The sequence below is a fragment of the Myxocyprinus asiaticus genome, chromosome 17 (genome assembly GCF_019703515.2).
Source record: "Myxocyprinus asiaticus isolate MX2 ecotype Aquarium Trade chromosome 17, UBuf_Myxa_2, whole genome shotgun sequence".
Taxonomy (NCBI): Eukaryota; Metazoa; Chordata; class Actinopteri; order Cypriniformes; family Catostomidae; genus Myxocyprinus; species Myxocyprinus asiaticus.
In genome coordinates, this window is record NC_059360.1 from 17501257 (window position 1) to 17514805 (window position 13549).

Here is a 13549-nt window from a genome sequence, read left to right on the forward strand (position 1 = left end):
ATTTCTTTGTTAACACCAGACTAATGGAGTGCAAATAGATACACTGTGTGGCAAATGCAACCTGGTGCAAATAGTCGCTCTGTATTTATAATTAATGAGATTAATTAAATGTTCAGTGCCATCACTTTTATTTAATGCAGTTGACACACTTATCAAATGGTTTCTTTTTGTTCGGTGTAATTTCTGGTGCCGTATTCCACCTGTCTCAAAAGATTATATACTTTAACCAAGACTAAACTTTAAAATGTTAATGTGCAATCATTTAATCCTTACTTAATAAATTGTATTTTGTTTGCCGTGGAACACAAAAGGATTTTTCAACATATGCTGCTTAAAAAAAAGACCATAAAATAAGGGCTGTCAACGGTCCTGTATTAGCCTGGAACATCTCGTATTGGCCAAAATTAAGTCCCGTATTTAAGAGGCAAAAAGCTTGAAGGGAACCCCTGAAGCAAACAAGATGCTCTTAGGAACATTCTTAGATACTGGGATAACATAGATCATCAGGTTTTGTACAAACTTGAGTCCATGCCAGCTCGAGTGCATCTCAATTAAAGCAAAAGGGGGACATACCAACTACAAAGGAATTCTCTAATTCTTGTTAATTTTTTCAATTAAACTTTTCACTCAAATTGTTATACTGATAATATAATTTGTAACAAAAATAATAACTAGAAAAATGCCAAAAGAAGCATTTTCACAAGGGAATGTTTGAGGATTATGAATTAAACTGCAATGTGCATTTTAAGGTAGTCACTTAAAATCATTTTCCAAAAAAAAAAAAAAAAAAAAAAAAAAAAGACAAAGCTTGTAGTTGGGGTTTTGGGGCGTGTTTGGGGTGGGGTGAAGCGATGTAACCGGAGCCCTTCAACAAGAGTAATGTAAGCTCATTCCTGGTCTCTAATGAGTGCAGCAGGGCGGCCGGCATGCTGATCAGAGTCAGATGGGGTGCCTCGAGCAGCTGCCCCCTGCTGAAAGTGCCGCCTGACACCCTTTGTTACCTCCAAGTGAGCTGAGACCAGCCCATGAACCATGTAACTAGGTGGTTTCCAGGTTAATGAAAAGCTGTAACTCCAGTCTCACTGTCTCCTCAGAAGTCTAACTAACCCGCGAAACCCCCTACCCACACCCCAGTCCAGCAAGCCCCCCTTTGAAAAAAACAGCGACATTCTGACCTAGAAATGAGCCTTGTTGAACGTGAGCGCATATGAGACACACATAGACCTGTCCGCTTTTAAGAGACATTTATTTGAGAAGGCTTGCTCTCGTCTGAAAATACGGCAGTGGCTTATGATGGTGAGAGGAGGTGAGACACATAATTTTAAGTTCAGCTGGAAGTGCTTGTTCCTGAATATAAACACATATGAAGAATGGTAGTAAGACTTTAAAGTAAACATTGATTTAACCTTACAAACAATCATGGCCTTGAAATACATCCTCTTAACGTTCTCTTAATCTACTGCCAGATGTTTGTTTGCGAGTTTGTGTATGTGTGTCTGAGAGCCGTGGCCCCCTCAGCCATCTAATTGGTCTCCACCTCTCCATGGTTCCAGCACCCTCATTTGAACAGGGTAAATATGTACTTCTAAGTATACATTTTGTCAGGTTACCCTCAGCAAAAAGCCTTTGATTCCACTAAGGCGGCTTGTTGAAGAGAGCAAGAAACAGAGAAAGAGAGAGAGTGAAAAAAAAAATGCTTCACTCCAGTTGGCATCCAATTTGGAGCAACAGACATTAAAGCGGCAGCCAGTCGCTAATAGGAGCCATTCCTGCAACTAGCGTCAGAAAGGAGGTGTGCTTGGAATTAGAGCTTCAGCAGCCCTCTGAGACCTATGCTAATAGATTTCAGCTCTACTAACCCTTCACTCGCCCAATTAGCTTGCTTTAGTGTGACTGAAAAAGCCGAAAGTGTGTGTGTGGGGGGGGGGGTTGACCCAAACAAGTGTGTCCAACTATTTTTTTTTTTTCGTTTTTAAAGAAAACATTAGGGATTGAAAGTACTTACTGCCATGATGTTAGGGAGTTCTGGTTGCCATGAAAACCAATGAAAGATAATGACAGCCACACTCACATAGTATACAGAGTTGGCCTGATGCACTCTCACAAACCCGCACACAACAAATAAATAAAACTACTGCTCTTTACACACGACTTTTACCACTTCTTGAGGAGGAGCATTACAAAGAAAATAGAGAGTGCACTTTTAACCCTGACCCTGTGAGGAGAGAGTGGCCTAACCTGTAATAAACCTCTAACCCAAGCACTGGATCCTAAATCACTCATCAGGTCTCTGGAGTATCAAATATCGCCTCATACAAACGTACACGCACAGCCGCAAACAAACGTATGCAAATAGACACCAAGAAACACAAACACCCCACTCTGACAACTACACTTCCTCCTCAGAGTACAAATATATCATTATCATTTCAGAAAATTTACTGAAAAATGGTAGCATAAAATGTGAAATTTCAGAGTGTGTGAGCGAGGGGTGTAAGTCACAGAGGCAGAGGTCTTGGCAGGGCACCCAGAAGCTGTAAAGGTTTAGCACCAGCCCACAACCTGTTTACTTCATACTGAGCAGATCTACTGTGAGGGCCCTGATCCCACACCATTGCACACACTCTTTCCTTTTCTCTTCCCCTACTTTCTCTCGTTCTTTCTACATACTAGGGGTTATAGAGACTAGTTGATAAGCTATGCATATAGCATGACACATGTCAGCCTCTTGCATAACAGTGAAATAGAAAGCAACAGATAAATTCCTATCTCTGAATATTGTCAGTTGAGCTTGCTTGAAATTAATGTTGATTAAACCAAAGAATTAGCTGTTCCCAGCAAAAAGCAGAAATGAATTAGCTGTTCCAAACTTTTATACTTAAACAATACCCTGTCAAAACAGTTAGCTGTTTTAAATATACGAGAACTTACATAGTCATCTTAATATTATAAAAAATATATATATATTTTTTTTAAAAAGTGCAGAGGTTGCATCTAATGAGGAATTAACCAGTGTGGTGTAAGAACATTTTAAAAATTGTGTACAAGAATCCTGTAGAAGGGATTCTATATTTGAATATGAATTGAAACCTGTGTAAAAGAGAAATGTTAATTAATTATTGTGTGTATATATTATATATATATATATATATATATATATATATATATATATATATATATATATATATATATATACACATACACACACACACACACACACACTACCGGTCAAAAGTTTTGAAACACTTGACTGAAATGTTTCTCATGATCTTAAAAATCTTTTAAAAATTTTGATCTGAAGGCGTATGCTTAAATGTTTGAAATTTATTTTGCAAACAAAAATATAATTGTGCCACTATATTAATTTATTTCATTATAAAACAAAAATTAAATTATTATTATTTTTTTTTTTAATTGATGACTTGGACCAAATAATAAAGAAAAGCAGCCACTAAGTGCCCAGCATATAGATGGGAACTCCTTCAATACTGTTTAAAAAGCATCCCAGGGTGATACCTCAAGAAGTTGGTTGAGAAAATGTCAAGAGTACATTTCTGAAAATTCTAGGCAAAGGGTGACTACTTTGAAGATGCTAAAATATAACACAGTTTTGATTTATTTTGGATTTTGTTTAGTCACAACATAATTCCCATAGTTCCATTTGTTACTCCATAGTTTTGATGACTTTACTATTATTCTAAAATGTGAAATAAAAAATTATAATAAAGAATGAGTAAGTGTTTCAAAACTTTTGACCAGTAGTGTGTGTGTGTGTGTGTGTGTGTGTGTGTGTGTGTGTATATATATATATATATATATATATATATATATATATATATATATATATATATATATACACACACAGTATAATTAATTGTTTCAAGTTATTAATGTCCTGACTATACATTGTGATCAGTTGAATGTCACTTTGGTGAATACAAAAGTACCAATTTCTTTCCATAAGAGCAAAATCTGTACATTATTCCACTCTTTAGGCCGCCAGTGTATATATATATAAATATATATATAAAAAAAAATTATATTCAGATAAGTAAAATGCATCACATTATTGTGGCAGAGGAGTTAAGCATTGATAAGATAATTCAAAAAGTGGCTTTAGAATCCAATGTATTTATTTGCATATTATTGAACACTGGCCTACATTTCACAGCAATCCATTTTGTAATTGAATTTGTCAATCAGTCCGAGATTTATTATGAGGGCTTGTATTGAACTGCACAGGAATATTCCTCATAACAGTCCGGGGACATGATTAATTGCATAAATTTTTTTAACATGTTATTTTTAATATTAAATTGCACTGTATTAGTGCATTAAATCGACAGCCCTAATATATATACTGTATATACACTAGCAGCCAAAAGTTTGGAATAATGTACAGATTTTGCTCTTATGGAAAGAAATTGGTACTTTTATTCACCAAAGTGGCATTCAACTGATCACAATGTATAGTCAGGACAATAATAACGTGAAAAATTACTATTACAATTAAAAAAAAAAAAAACATTCAGAACTTCTTAAACTACTTCAAAGAGTTCTCATCAAAAAATCCTCCACATGCAGCAATGACAGCTTTGCAGATCCTTGGCATTCTAGCTGTCAGTTTGTCCAGATACTCAGGTGACATTTCACCCCACACTTCCTGTAGCACTTGCCATAGATGTGGCTGTCTTGTCGGGCACTTCTCACACACCTTACATTCTAGCTGATCCCACAAAAGCTCCATGAGGTTAAGATCCATAACACTCTTTTCCAATTATCTGTTGTCCAGTGTCTGTGTTTCTTTGCCCACTCTAACCTTTTCTTTTTGTTTTTCTGTTTCAAAAATTGATTTTCTTTTACAATTCTTCCCATAAAGGCCTGCACCCCTGAGTCTTCTCTTTACTGTTGTATATGAAACTTGTGTTGAGTGGGTACAATTCAATGAAGCTGTCAGCTGAGGACATGCGAGGTGTCTATTTCTCAAACTAGAGACTCTGATGTACTTATCCTCTTGTTTAGTTGTATATCTGGGCCTTCCACATCTCTTTCTGTCCTTGTTAGAGCCAGTTGTCCTTTGTCTTTGAAGACTGTAGTGTACACCTTTGTATGAAATCTTCAGTTTTTTGGCAATTTCAAGCATTGTATAGCCTTCATTCCTCAAAACAATGATTGACTGATGAGTTTCTAGAGAAAGCGGTTTCTTTTTTGCCATTTTTGACCTAATATTGACCTTAAGACATGCCAGTCTATTGCATACTGTGGCAACTCAAAAACAAACACAAAGACAATGTTAAGCTTAATTTAATGAACCAAATAGCTTTCAACTGTGTTTGATATAATGGCAAGTGATTTTCTAGTACCAAATTAGCAATTTAGCATGATTACTCAAGGATAAGGTATTGGAGTGATGGATGCTGGAAATGGGGCCTGTCTAGATTTGATCAAAAATGACTTTTTTCAAATAGTGATGGTGCTGATTTTTTTACATCAGTAATGTCCTGACTATACTTTGTGATCAGTTGAATGCCACTTTGGTGAATTAAATACCAATTTCCTTCCGAAACAGCAAAATCTGTACATTATTCCAAACTTTATGCCACCAGTGTATATATATATTAGGAATGTGACCGAAGCTGAATACCTTATTCGGAAAGGCACGAATCACTTATTCAATTCAATCACTTATTAAGAAGTGGAAAATTTGGGTATCTTTTGATACCAAGCCAAGGTCAGGTAGACCAAGAAAGATTTCAGCCATAACTGCCAGAAGAATTGTTCGGGATACAAAGAAAAACCCACAGGTAACCTCAGGAGAAATACAGGCTGCTCTGGAAAAAGATGGTGTGGTTGTTTCAAGGAGCACAATACGACGATACTTGAACAAAAATGAGCTGCATGTTTGAGTTGCCAGAATGAAGCCTTTACTGCGCCAATGCCACAAAAAAGCCGGGTTACAATATGCCTGACAACACCTTGACATGACTCACAGCTTCTGGTACACTGTAATTTGGAGTGTTGAGACCAAAATAGAGCTTTATGATCACAACCATAAGCTCTATGTTTGGAGAGGGGTCAACAAGGCCTATTGTGAAAAGAATACCATCCCCTCTGTGAAGCATGGTGGTGGCTCACTGATGTTTTGGGGGTGTGTGAGCTCTAAAGGCACGGGGAATCTTGTGAAAATTGATGGCAAGATGAATGCAGCATGTTATCAGAAAATACTGGCAGACAATTTGCATTCTTCTGCACGAAAGCTGCGTATGGGACGCTCTTGGACTTTCCAGCACAACTATGACCCTAAGCACAAGGCCAAGTTGACCCTCCAGTGGTTACAGCAGAAAAAGGTGAAGGTTCTGGAGTGGCCATCACAGTCTCCTGACCTTAATATCATCGAGCCACTCTGGGGAGATCTCAAACGTGCGGTTCATGCAAGACGACCAAAGACTTTGCCAAGACATTTTGCCAAGACAAATGGGCAGCTATACCAACTGCAAGAATTTGGGGCCTTATAGACAACTATTACAAAAGACTGCACGCTGTCATTGATGCTAAAGGGGGCAATACACAGTATTAAGAACTAAGGGTATGCAGACTTTTGAACAGGGTTCATTTCATTTTTTTCTCTGTTGCCGTGTTTTGTTTTATGATTGTGTCATTCTGTTATAACCTACAGTTGAATATGAATCCCATAAGAAATAAAAGAAATGTGTTTTGCCTGCTCACTCATATTTTCTTTAAAAATGGTACATATATTACCAATTCTCCAAGGGTATTCAAACTTTTGAGCACAACTGTATATATATATAGAAATTTGGAATTACGAGAATGTTGAAGTTAAACTGAAGAGCTTTGCATTCCTAAGCCAAGTGTTGTCCACAGGCTGACAGAAGCTATAAGCGAGTGGAACATTTGCACCATTCTTGACAACACTAACAGCATCAATGGAGATATGCAAGCTTGCGTTTGTCACCCACATCATCTCAACTGTGTGGGGCACATTCTGGCAGCTGATGGCGTGTCCTTTAAAAGGGGAACATTAATTCACCAGCTAGTCAACTAGTGTTGTGTCCTGTGACATACTATCTTTTGCATGATACAAAGATTCTGCATTGCTTGGTATACAAATCTCTTTCACTTTTAGAACCCCATGCATCAAAAGAAAGGGTAGGATTAAATGAAATAATGAGGTAATTATGTGAGCAATTTGAGAACATTAAAAAGCATTACGTAAACATTGTGGAGAAATTAGTAAATGATGCATTTCATTTTCCACAGAAAAATTTCAGCTACTGCCTTGAGCGCACACAGAGTGGAACACAGGCCTTGCCAGCACTGAATTAAGAAAAATAGAGAATGGGAATGTAAAAGAGAAAGAATTGCATGATAAATTGTATTTACCTGGTCTTCACAACATCCAGAGGGTGCATCAAGCAAATCTCCACCAGACCTATGGAAGACAAACACCATAAGTAATTACATGTCTGTCTCACTGCTCTGTTAAAACTCCAGTAAATCAGTCACTGAAATGAGACATGAGTACAACTAATATCTTGCAATTCATTCACAGGCCATTAAGCTTTCATTACCAAATGCCAAGCTTTCTTTATTTCTCTTTCACTCTCTCGTCATATTTCACTGAGCTGTTTAAGTAATATTTTGGTTTAATTGGATTCAAATCTGGTATTTAACTTATTCATTCAGACCATTCTACCCTTATGGCGTTGTGTAGTGACTTTAGCTGCATAATCATTCCTAATACAGCTTAATTTCCTCAAAACACAGCACTTGAAAGAACTGCAGGATCCTGCCAAGCGCAAAGTCTCCCGAGACTGAAACGTGCAGCCTAATCCACAAATATTTCACCACGTTAGAAATGAGACATATTATACACCATGATCCATACATTTTGTAAATACAAATAAAAGTCACAGATGTCTGCAAACCACGTGTGTGCATGATTTCATTCTCTGTCGGACTGAATGCGATATTTGTGCTTCTGTCTTCGGTAAACGGAGGGTTTTCCCCTAAAAAATTCCTATGTAACAGACCCCCAAACTCGCATCCGACAGGAGCTGCTTGGCCAGCCGCCACCTTTGTCACTCTGATCTTGTTTTTGCCTTCTTGCCATTCTACTGCAGCTGACAAGCGTGCGGTAAGGGATCTGGCAACAAAATGGCCTCCATGCAGAGAAGTAGGAAATTGTGCTCGCCTGGCCTGCAAGTCATTACCATCATCCATTTTATTCTGTTCCAATGTGATGATGGACTTAAAATCCCAAAGCATTTTGAATCCTATTTTAACTGGACCAGCCCATAGAGACACTGCCGTAATGGCCCATTTAATGCCAGGATTCTGTATGTGCTCAGGCCATGTCTGAGGGGGTTGAGCGGTGTATAAAATGCCGAATAATAGTGATTTCACACTACAAAACGCAGTGGATACTTCGGCTCTGTTGTTACCATGCAGATCATGTTCCATGAGGTGATTAGTTGGTGTCTGTGATTAACAGTTGAAACCGTATCTGTTGGGCCACAAAATATATTAACAGTTAACAGCAAGATTTAATGTCTGTTCTGCGCTAAACAGTACATGACAGGAAGGCGTAGACAATGTTTTTGTTCAAGGTAGCTGTAAACACACTGATACGACTCTTCAAAAACAGACTGAGGAAGTACTACGTAAGTGAGATGAGTGTGATCTGTCTCAATGAGAATGTAGATGAGGTATTTTTGCACAATTATATGTCAGCGAAGCGATTCTCAGCTCCTTTTTGCTGTTTAATTTAACGGCTTCCTTCACAGATTCCTCAATGTGTACACAGCTGCTGAGAAGTACAGTCCTATTCTAATTTCCTCCATTAAATGTATTGTCCAAAAACAAGACATTGCCTCCTTGGAGATTTTTCAGGAAAGTAATTACCATGAGAAATACCAGAGAGGAATTACAGTCCACCATTGTGACTTAATCTAGACATCGCTACACTGGCAGATTAGAGGGCAACTATCATAAAGCAAAAGATACAAAGTTGTTAAAAGAGTGTGAGTCTTTTTAACTGAGGATGTAGCACAAATTAATCAATTCTACTCTTCTTAAACAGTATCTTTGTCTTGTTTTCCAGTAAAAATCAAAACAGTCTTAAATCAAGATACATTTCCTTGAGGAAAAACAAAAACAAAAAAGCCATTCCCAATAGGTAAGAAAAATAAACTTGTTTCCCTTTGAATTTTGTTTATTTTTCTTACCCCACTGGCAATTCGTTTTTGTATGCTTGTTTTAAGCATGAGCCTCACTAAATTGTGTTATATTTCTCTGAAAAAAGCAACATGATCACACGGGAAGTCAGGATGTTGCTTCTGAATGTTCCAGTGCACTGACATCAGCCCCATTTTTGCATCGGTTCAAGCATGTTTACCTTCTGTGGCGCGATCTATGTTAACCACGGGGTTGACTCCGATTCCTGTCTCGCATTGAAATCAGTAATCGCATTCTCATAATCAGTGACCAGTGCAATTCAGGGGTTCCATTTTTCTTCTAAGAATACATTTTTACTCCATTGACGGTAAGGTTTGAGGAGGAATGCATATTAAAAATATGCATTCCTCTTCACTATATTACATCCTTTAAAGCAAAAGACAACTCACTTTTGGCGCCCCCCTGCGGGCATTTCACCCAGAAACTGGAGCTTGCATGAGAACTTATGTTTAAAACCCTTCTCGTTTCGGACACTAGGGACACAGCTCCAAATTTCTATAAGCACAGACAGAGTTTAGCTCAAGAAAAGTCAACCTACTATTTATGAATTGACTGTGACTTCAGTTTGAATAAAAAAATACTTAAAAGCTTAAGAGTAATTTTTGCGCCAAAAGCTTCACCAAACTAAATTGCAAAAATAATGACGGTCCCCTGTCTGCCATCGGTCAGTTAAAAAGATAGCCCACCACAAACTCACACTATTGGTTGAGACAATGTTTTGTCGGCCTAGTCAGGATGCTCAAACAAACTAAGCCATGTTTTAATAGAACCACCAAGCCACCGTGTTTATGCCTTTCAGGGAATCTAAACCTAAAAATGTTTACTTATAGTTGTCTTTGCATATTAAGCTGGATAGGAGAAAGTATTTTAAAATCGAAAACATTACACACTTCGGCTTTAATATCTTCCGTAATTTTGCTTCTTATGTAAATGTATCTTATTTTCAGGATTTTTAATTTGTTTTTCACTGGAAATCAAGACAGAAATACTGGAAAATCCTTCAGAAAATAATTTTTTGTAGTGTAGCAGTAGGACAGGGTGAAGTGCTGTGGTTCATCTCATGTCCTACTGATTTCAGCTGGTGGGAAGCTATATCGGGAGGGGGAAAACGAGGAAAAAGTGGGCAAATTTGGTATGTCATTGTCTCCCTGTCTCTCAAGGCAATATTACGCAGTAACGTTTATCATTAATTAATCATGGCTGCTAGGACATCACAGGGGAAAATAATGTTACACACTCGGGAGACACATGTTTTCCATTTCAGGGCTCTACCCATCCAGAAGAAATAAAAGAGAAGGAGGCCTGGGAGAGCCATCTCAGCACAGCTGGAGGAATCCACCCACCTATACGAACTTCATTCAATCATAGAGTTGCTTACAGTATGTGTTGTGGTATGTTAAGGGACATTTCCTTTGAATGTGCCATATCACTTGATAAAGAGGTGAAAAATGAAACACTCTCATAACCGTGACTGCATTATGCCCAGGGAATACAGAGCAATCCTGAATTCAAAGATTACAGACTGAAACATGCATTCCTGGAAGCTTATTGAGATTTCACCAAGTCAGACATCTTCCTTGTCAACATCCTTGTTGGTCCTGGAATGACATGCTTATCAACCAATCAGATTTCCAGGTAAGGGTTGGTCTTAAGGCTGGGTTTGGGCATTCTTATCAACCTATCATTTCCCACTGATTTTAAGTCAAGAGAGCATTTGTGAGAAGGTCTAGAGATACCTGGATTTGTATAACTCGAGTCTGAAGGAATATAAAGACAACTTTATGGGTCTAAACTCCTGAAGAAAAAAATCCAGTGTCTCATGCATGTGCCAAACGCCTGTGTATGCGTGCATAGTATGGCGTATACTTTGACAGGCTTGCTTTCGACTGTATGCAGACGCTGAGCATTCACGTCAAAATGGAAGTATACCTAGGGCTTTAAGGTTGGAATTAGGGTTATAGTTAGGGTTAGGGATAGGGTTGGGGTTAGGTCTATGTTTGGCAGGAATGATGTTTCAGGACTATGGAGTGGGACATGGTCATGTGTCTGTCACTGGGGAGATGCGGTAAGGGCCATCAGCTGGTGATTGTTAACACCAAACACTTGTGTCTCATTACAGTGACGACGGAGACGGGTTCCTCCACCATGGCCCCGAAAGCAGTGATGAAGCCACAGCTGCTGCTCCCAAAGCTGGGCCCCCAGGACGAGCCAGAGGCATTCCTGAGTTTCTTTGAACAGTCGGCCACCGCCTGCGGCTGGCCGCGAACCCAATGGACCCTCCACCTGCTGCCGCTGCTTTCTGAGGAGGCCTAGCTCGCAGAGCAGCAAGTACCAGCTGAGGACCACCTGGACTACATCAAGCTGAAGACTGCTGTCCTGCAATGGGTTGGCCGCAGCCCCGAACAACATCGTCAGCGGTACCGTTCCTTCACCCTGAATGACGCCGGCCGACCGTTCCTGTTTGCCCAGCAGATCCGTGATGCCTGCTGAAGATGGGTGCTGGCCAAGGAAGGCCGCGGCGTGGAAGATGTCATCGAGCTGATGGTGCTGGAGCAGCTAACCGTTCGCATGCCCAGAAGAACCGCGGAATGGGTCCAGTGCCATCGCACCACGTCAGTGGATGACGCTGTCCAGCTGGCCAAAGCCCACATGGCGGCCTATCTGGAGCCGGTGAGCAGCAGTCCAACTCTCTCTTTCTCTCTCTCTCTCTCTCTCTCTCTCTCTCTTTCGCTTCTCCTCTTGTCCCTCCCTCTCCTCGCTCTCACCCTATACCCGCTCCCCGGAAACGGGGAGTGGTTCCACCCAAACCAGCACCCCGCCTTCAAGGGCTGCACTACGCGCCGGCCCCCTACCCCTCTCCGTTGAGGTTGATGTCTCTGCTGCCACGAGTGCAGCTGGGAAGCCTGGGCTGGTCTGTCAGAGTTGCTGGGAACCGAGACACGTCCAAACCCGGTGTCCAGTAAGGGAGGCGGAGACGTGGATACGGGTACCCGACACACCACAGACTGCCCCTGATCGACCAGGGATGTACCGTATACTGGTAAAAATTAAGGGGCGTAGAGTGGAGGCCGCAGATAATTCTGGCCAGGATTTAAAAGATTATTAAAAGCGTTATGTGTGGATGGTCCTGCAAACCAAAATCTCAGTGTGTGTCGTGTGACGTGATGGCTGAGGAGGCGGAGCCGGGGACGACCACATCTGCTCAGTGTCAGGATGACACAGGAGGGGAATCCTCCGGCGTTCCTATCCTTAGGGAATTCCCGGAGGGGGATTTCCCTCTAGAGCAGTCACGTGACAAACCCTTAGGCACGCCTTTGACCAAGCGAGAATAATCAATTGCCAGCTGCTCCAGCCTGATGTCTCCCTCACATATCCATATTTTTCAATTATTAGGGACCGGTTGTATCGAGTGACGCAGGACACTCAAACCCATGAAAATACAGTTCCTGTATGGTTGTCAGCCCCGCGGGGTGCTTGACGTCATACAGGAGGCGTGGGAGGACGGACCTTCCCAAAGCAAAAATTAAATTCAATATGTCCTTGATCTTCAAGCAAAGCTACACACACTGGGTCAGTTGTCACAACAAAATTTGCTCCAAGCTCAAGAGACACAAAGCCGGCTCTATAATAGGGGTGCTCAGCTATGGGAATTTGCACTGGGAGACAAAGTACTTGTATTACTCCCCACATCGAGCTCAAAATTACTCGCCAAGTGGCAAGGACCCTTTGAGGTTACACGGCGAGTCTGGGATTATGAGGTTAAACGAACGGATAGAGGTGGAGCACGTCAAATTTACCACCTCAACCTCCTTAAATTATGGAGAGAGGCAGTCCCTGTGTCCATGGCGATGGTAGTTCCGGAGAGGGCAGAGCTCGGTCTGGAGTTGAAGTTCAAAGCCAATCCATTCACCCCGGTCCCTTGTGGAGACAACCTCTCACCATCCCAGCTCACGGAGGTGGCCAAGTTTCAAAATGTATTAGTGGATGTGTTGTCTGCTCTTCCCCCGGCCGTACTAACCTCATACAACACCATATCGAGACCCCACCAGGAATGGTTGTGCGTAGTCGGCCATACCGCATACCCGAACATAAGAAAAAGGTGATTCGGGACGAATTAGAGGCAATGCTCAAAATGGGGTTAATAGAAGAATCGCACAGTGATTGGGCCAGCCCGGTTGTTCTTGTACCTAAGAGTGATGGGTCAGTCCGGTTCTGTGTTGATTCAACGCCTAAATTTGAAGCGTACTCAATGCCCCTAATTGACGAGCTGCTCGATTGGTTGGGTGCAGCTCAA

At 40.7% G+C, this 13549-nt stretch overlaps 1 protein-coding gene across 3 annotated transcripts in view; it reads right to left on the bottom strand.

Moving 5' to 3' along the window:
* LOC127455045 (mitochondrial 2-oxodicarboxylate carrier-like) overlaps window positions 1-13549 on the bottom strand; it is a 154073-nt gene that overhangs the window by 39738 nt on the left and 100786 nt on the right. For all 3 annotated transcript variants that reach the window (XM_051722600.1, XM_051722599.1, XM_051722598.1), the window contains exon 3: window positions 7402-7450. In XM_051722600.1, the coding sequence (XP_051578560.1) occupies window positions 7402-7450 (49 nt within the window). The remainder of the gene's footprint in view (window positions 1-7401; window positions 7451-13549) is intronic.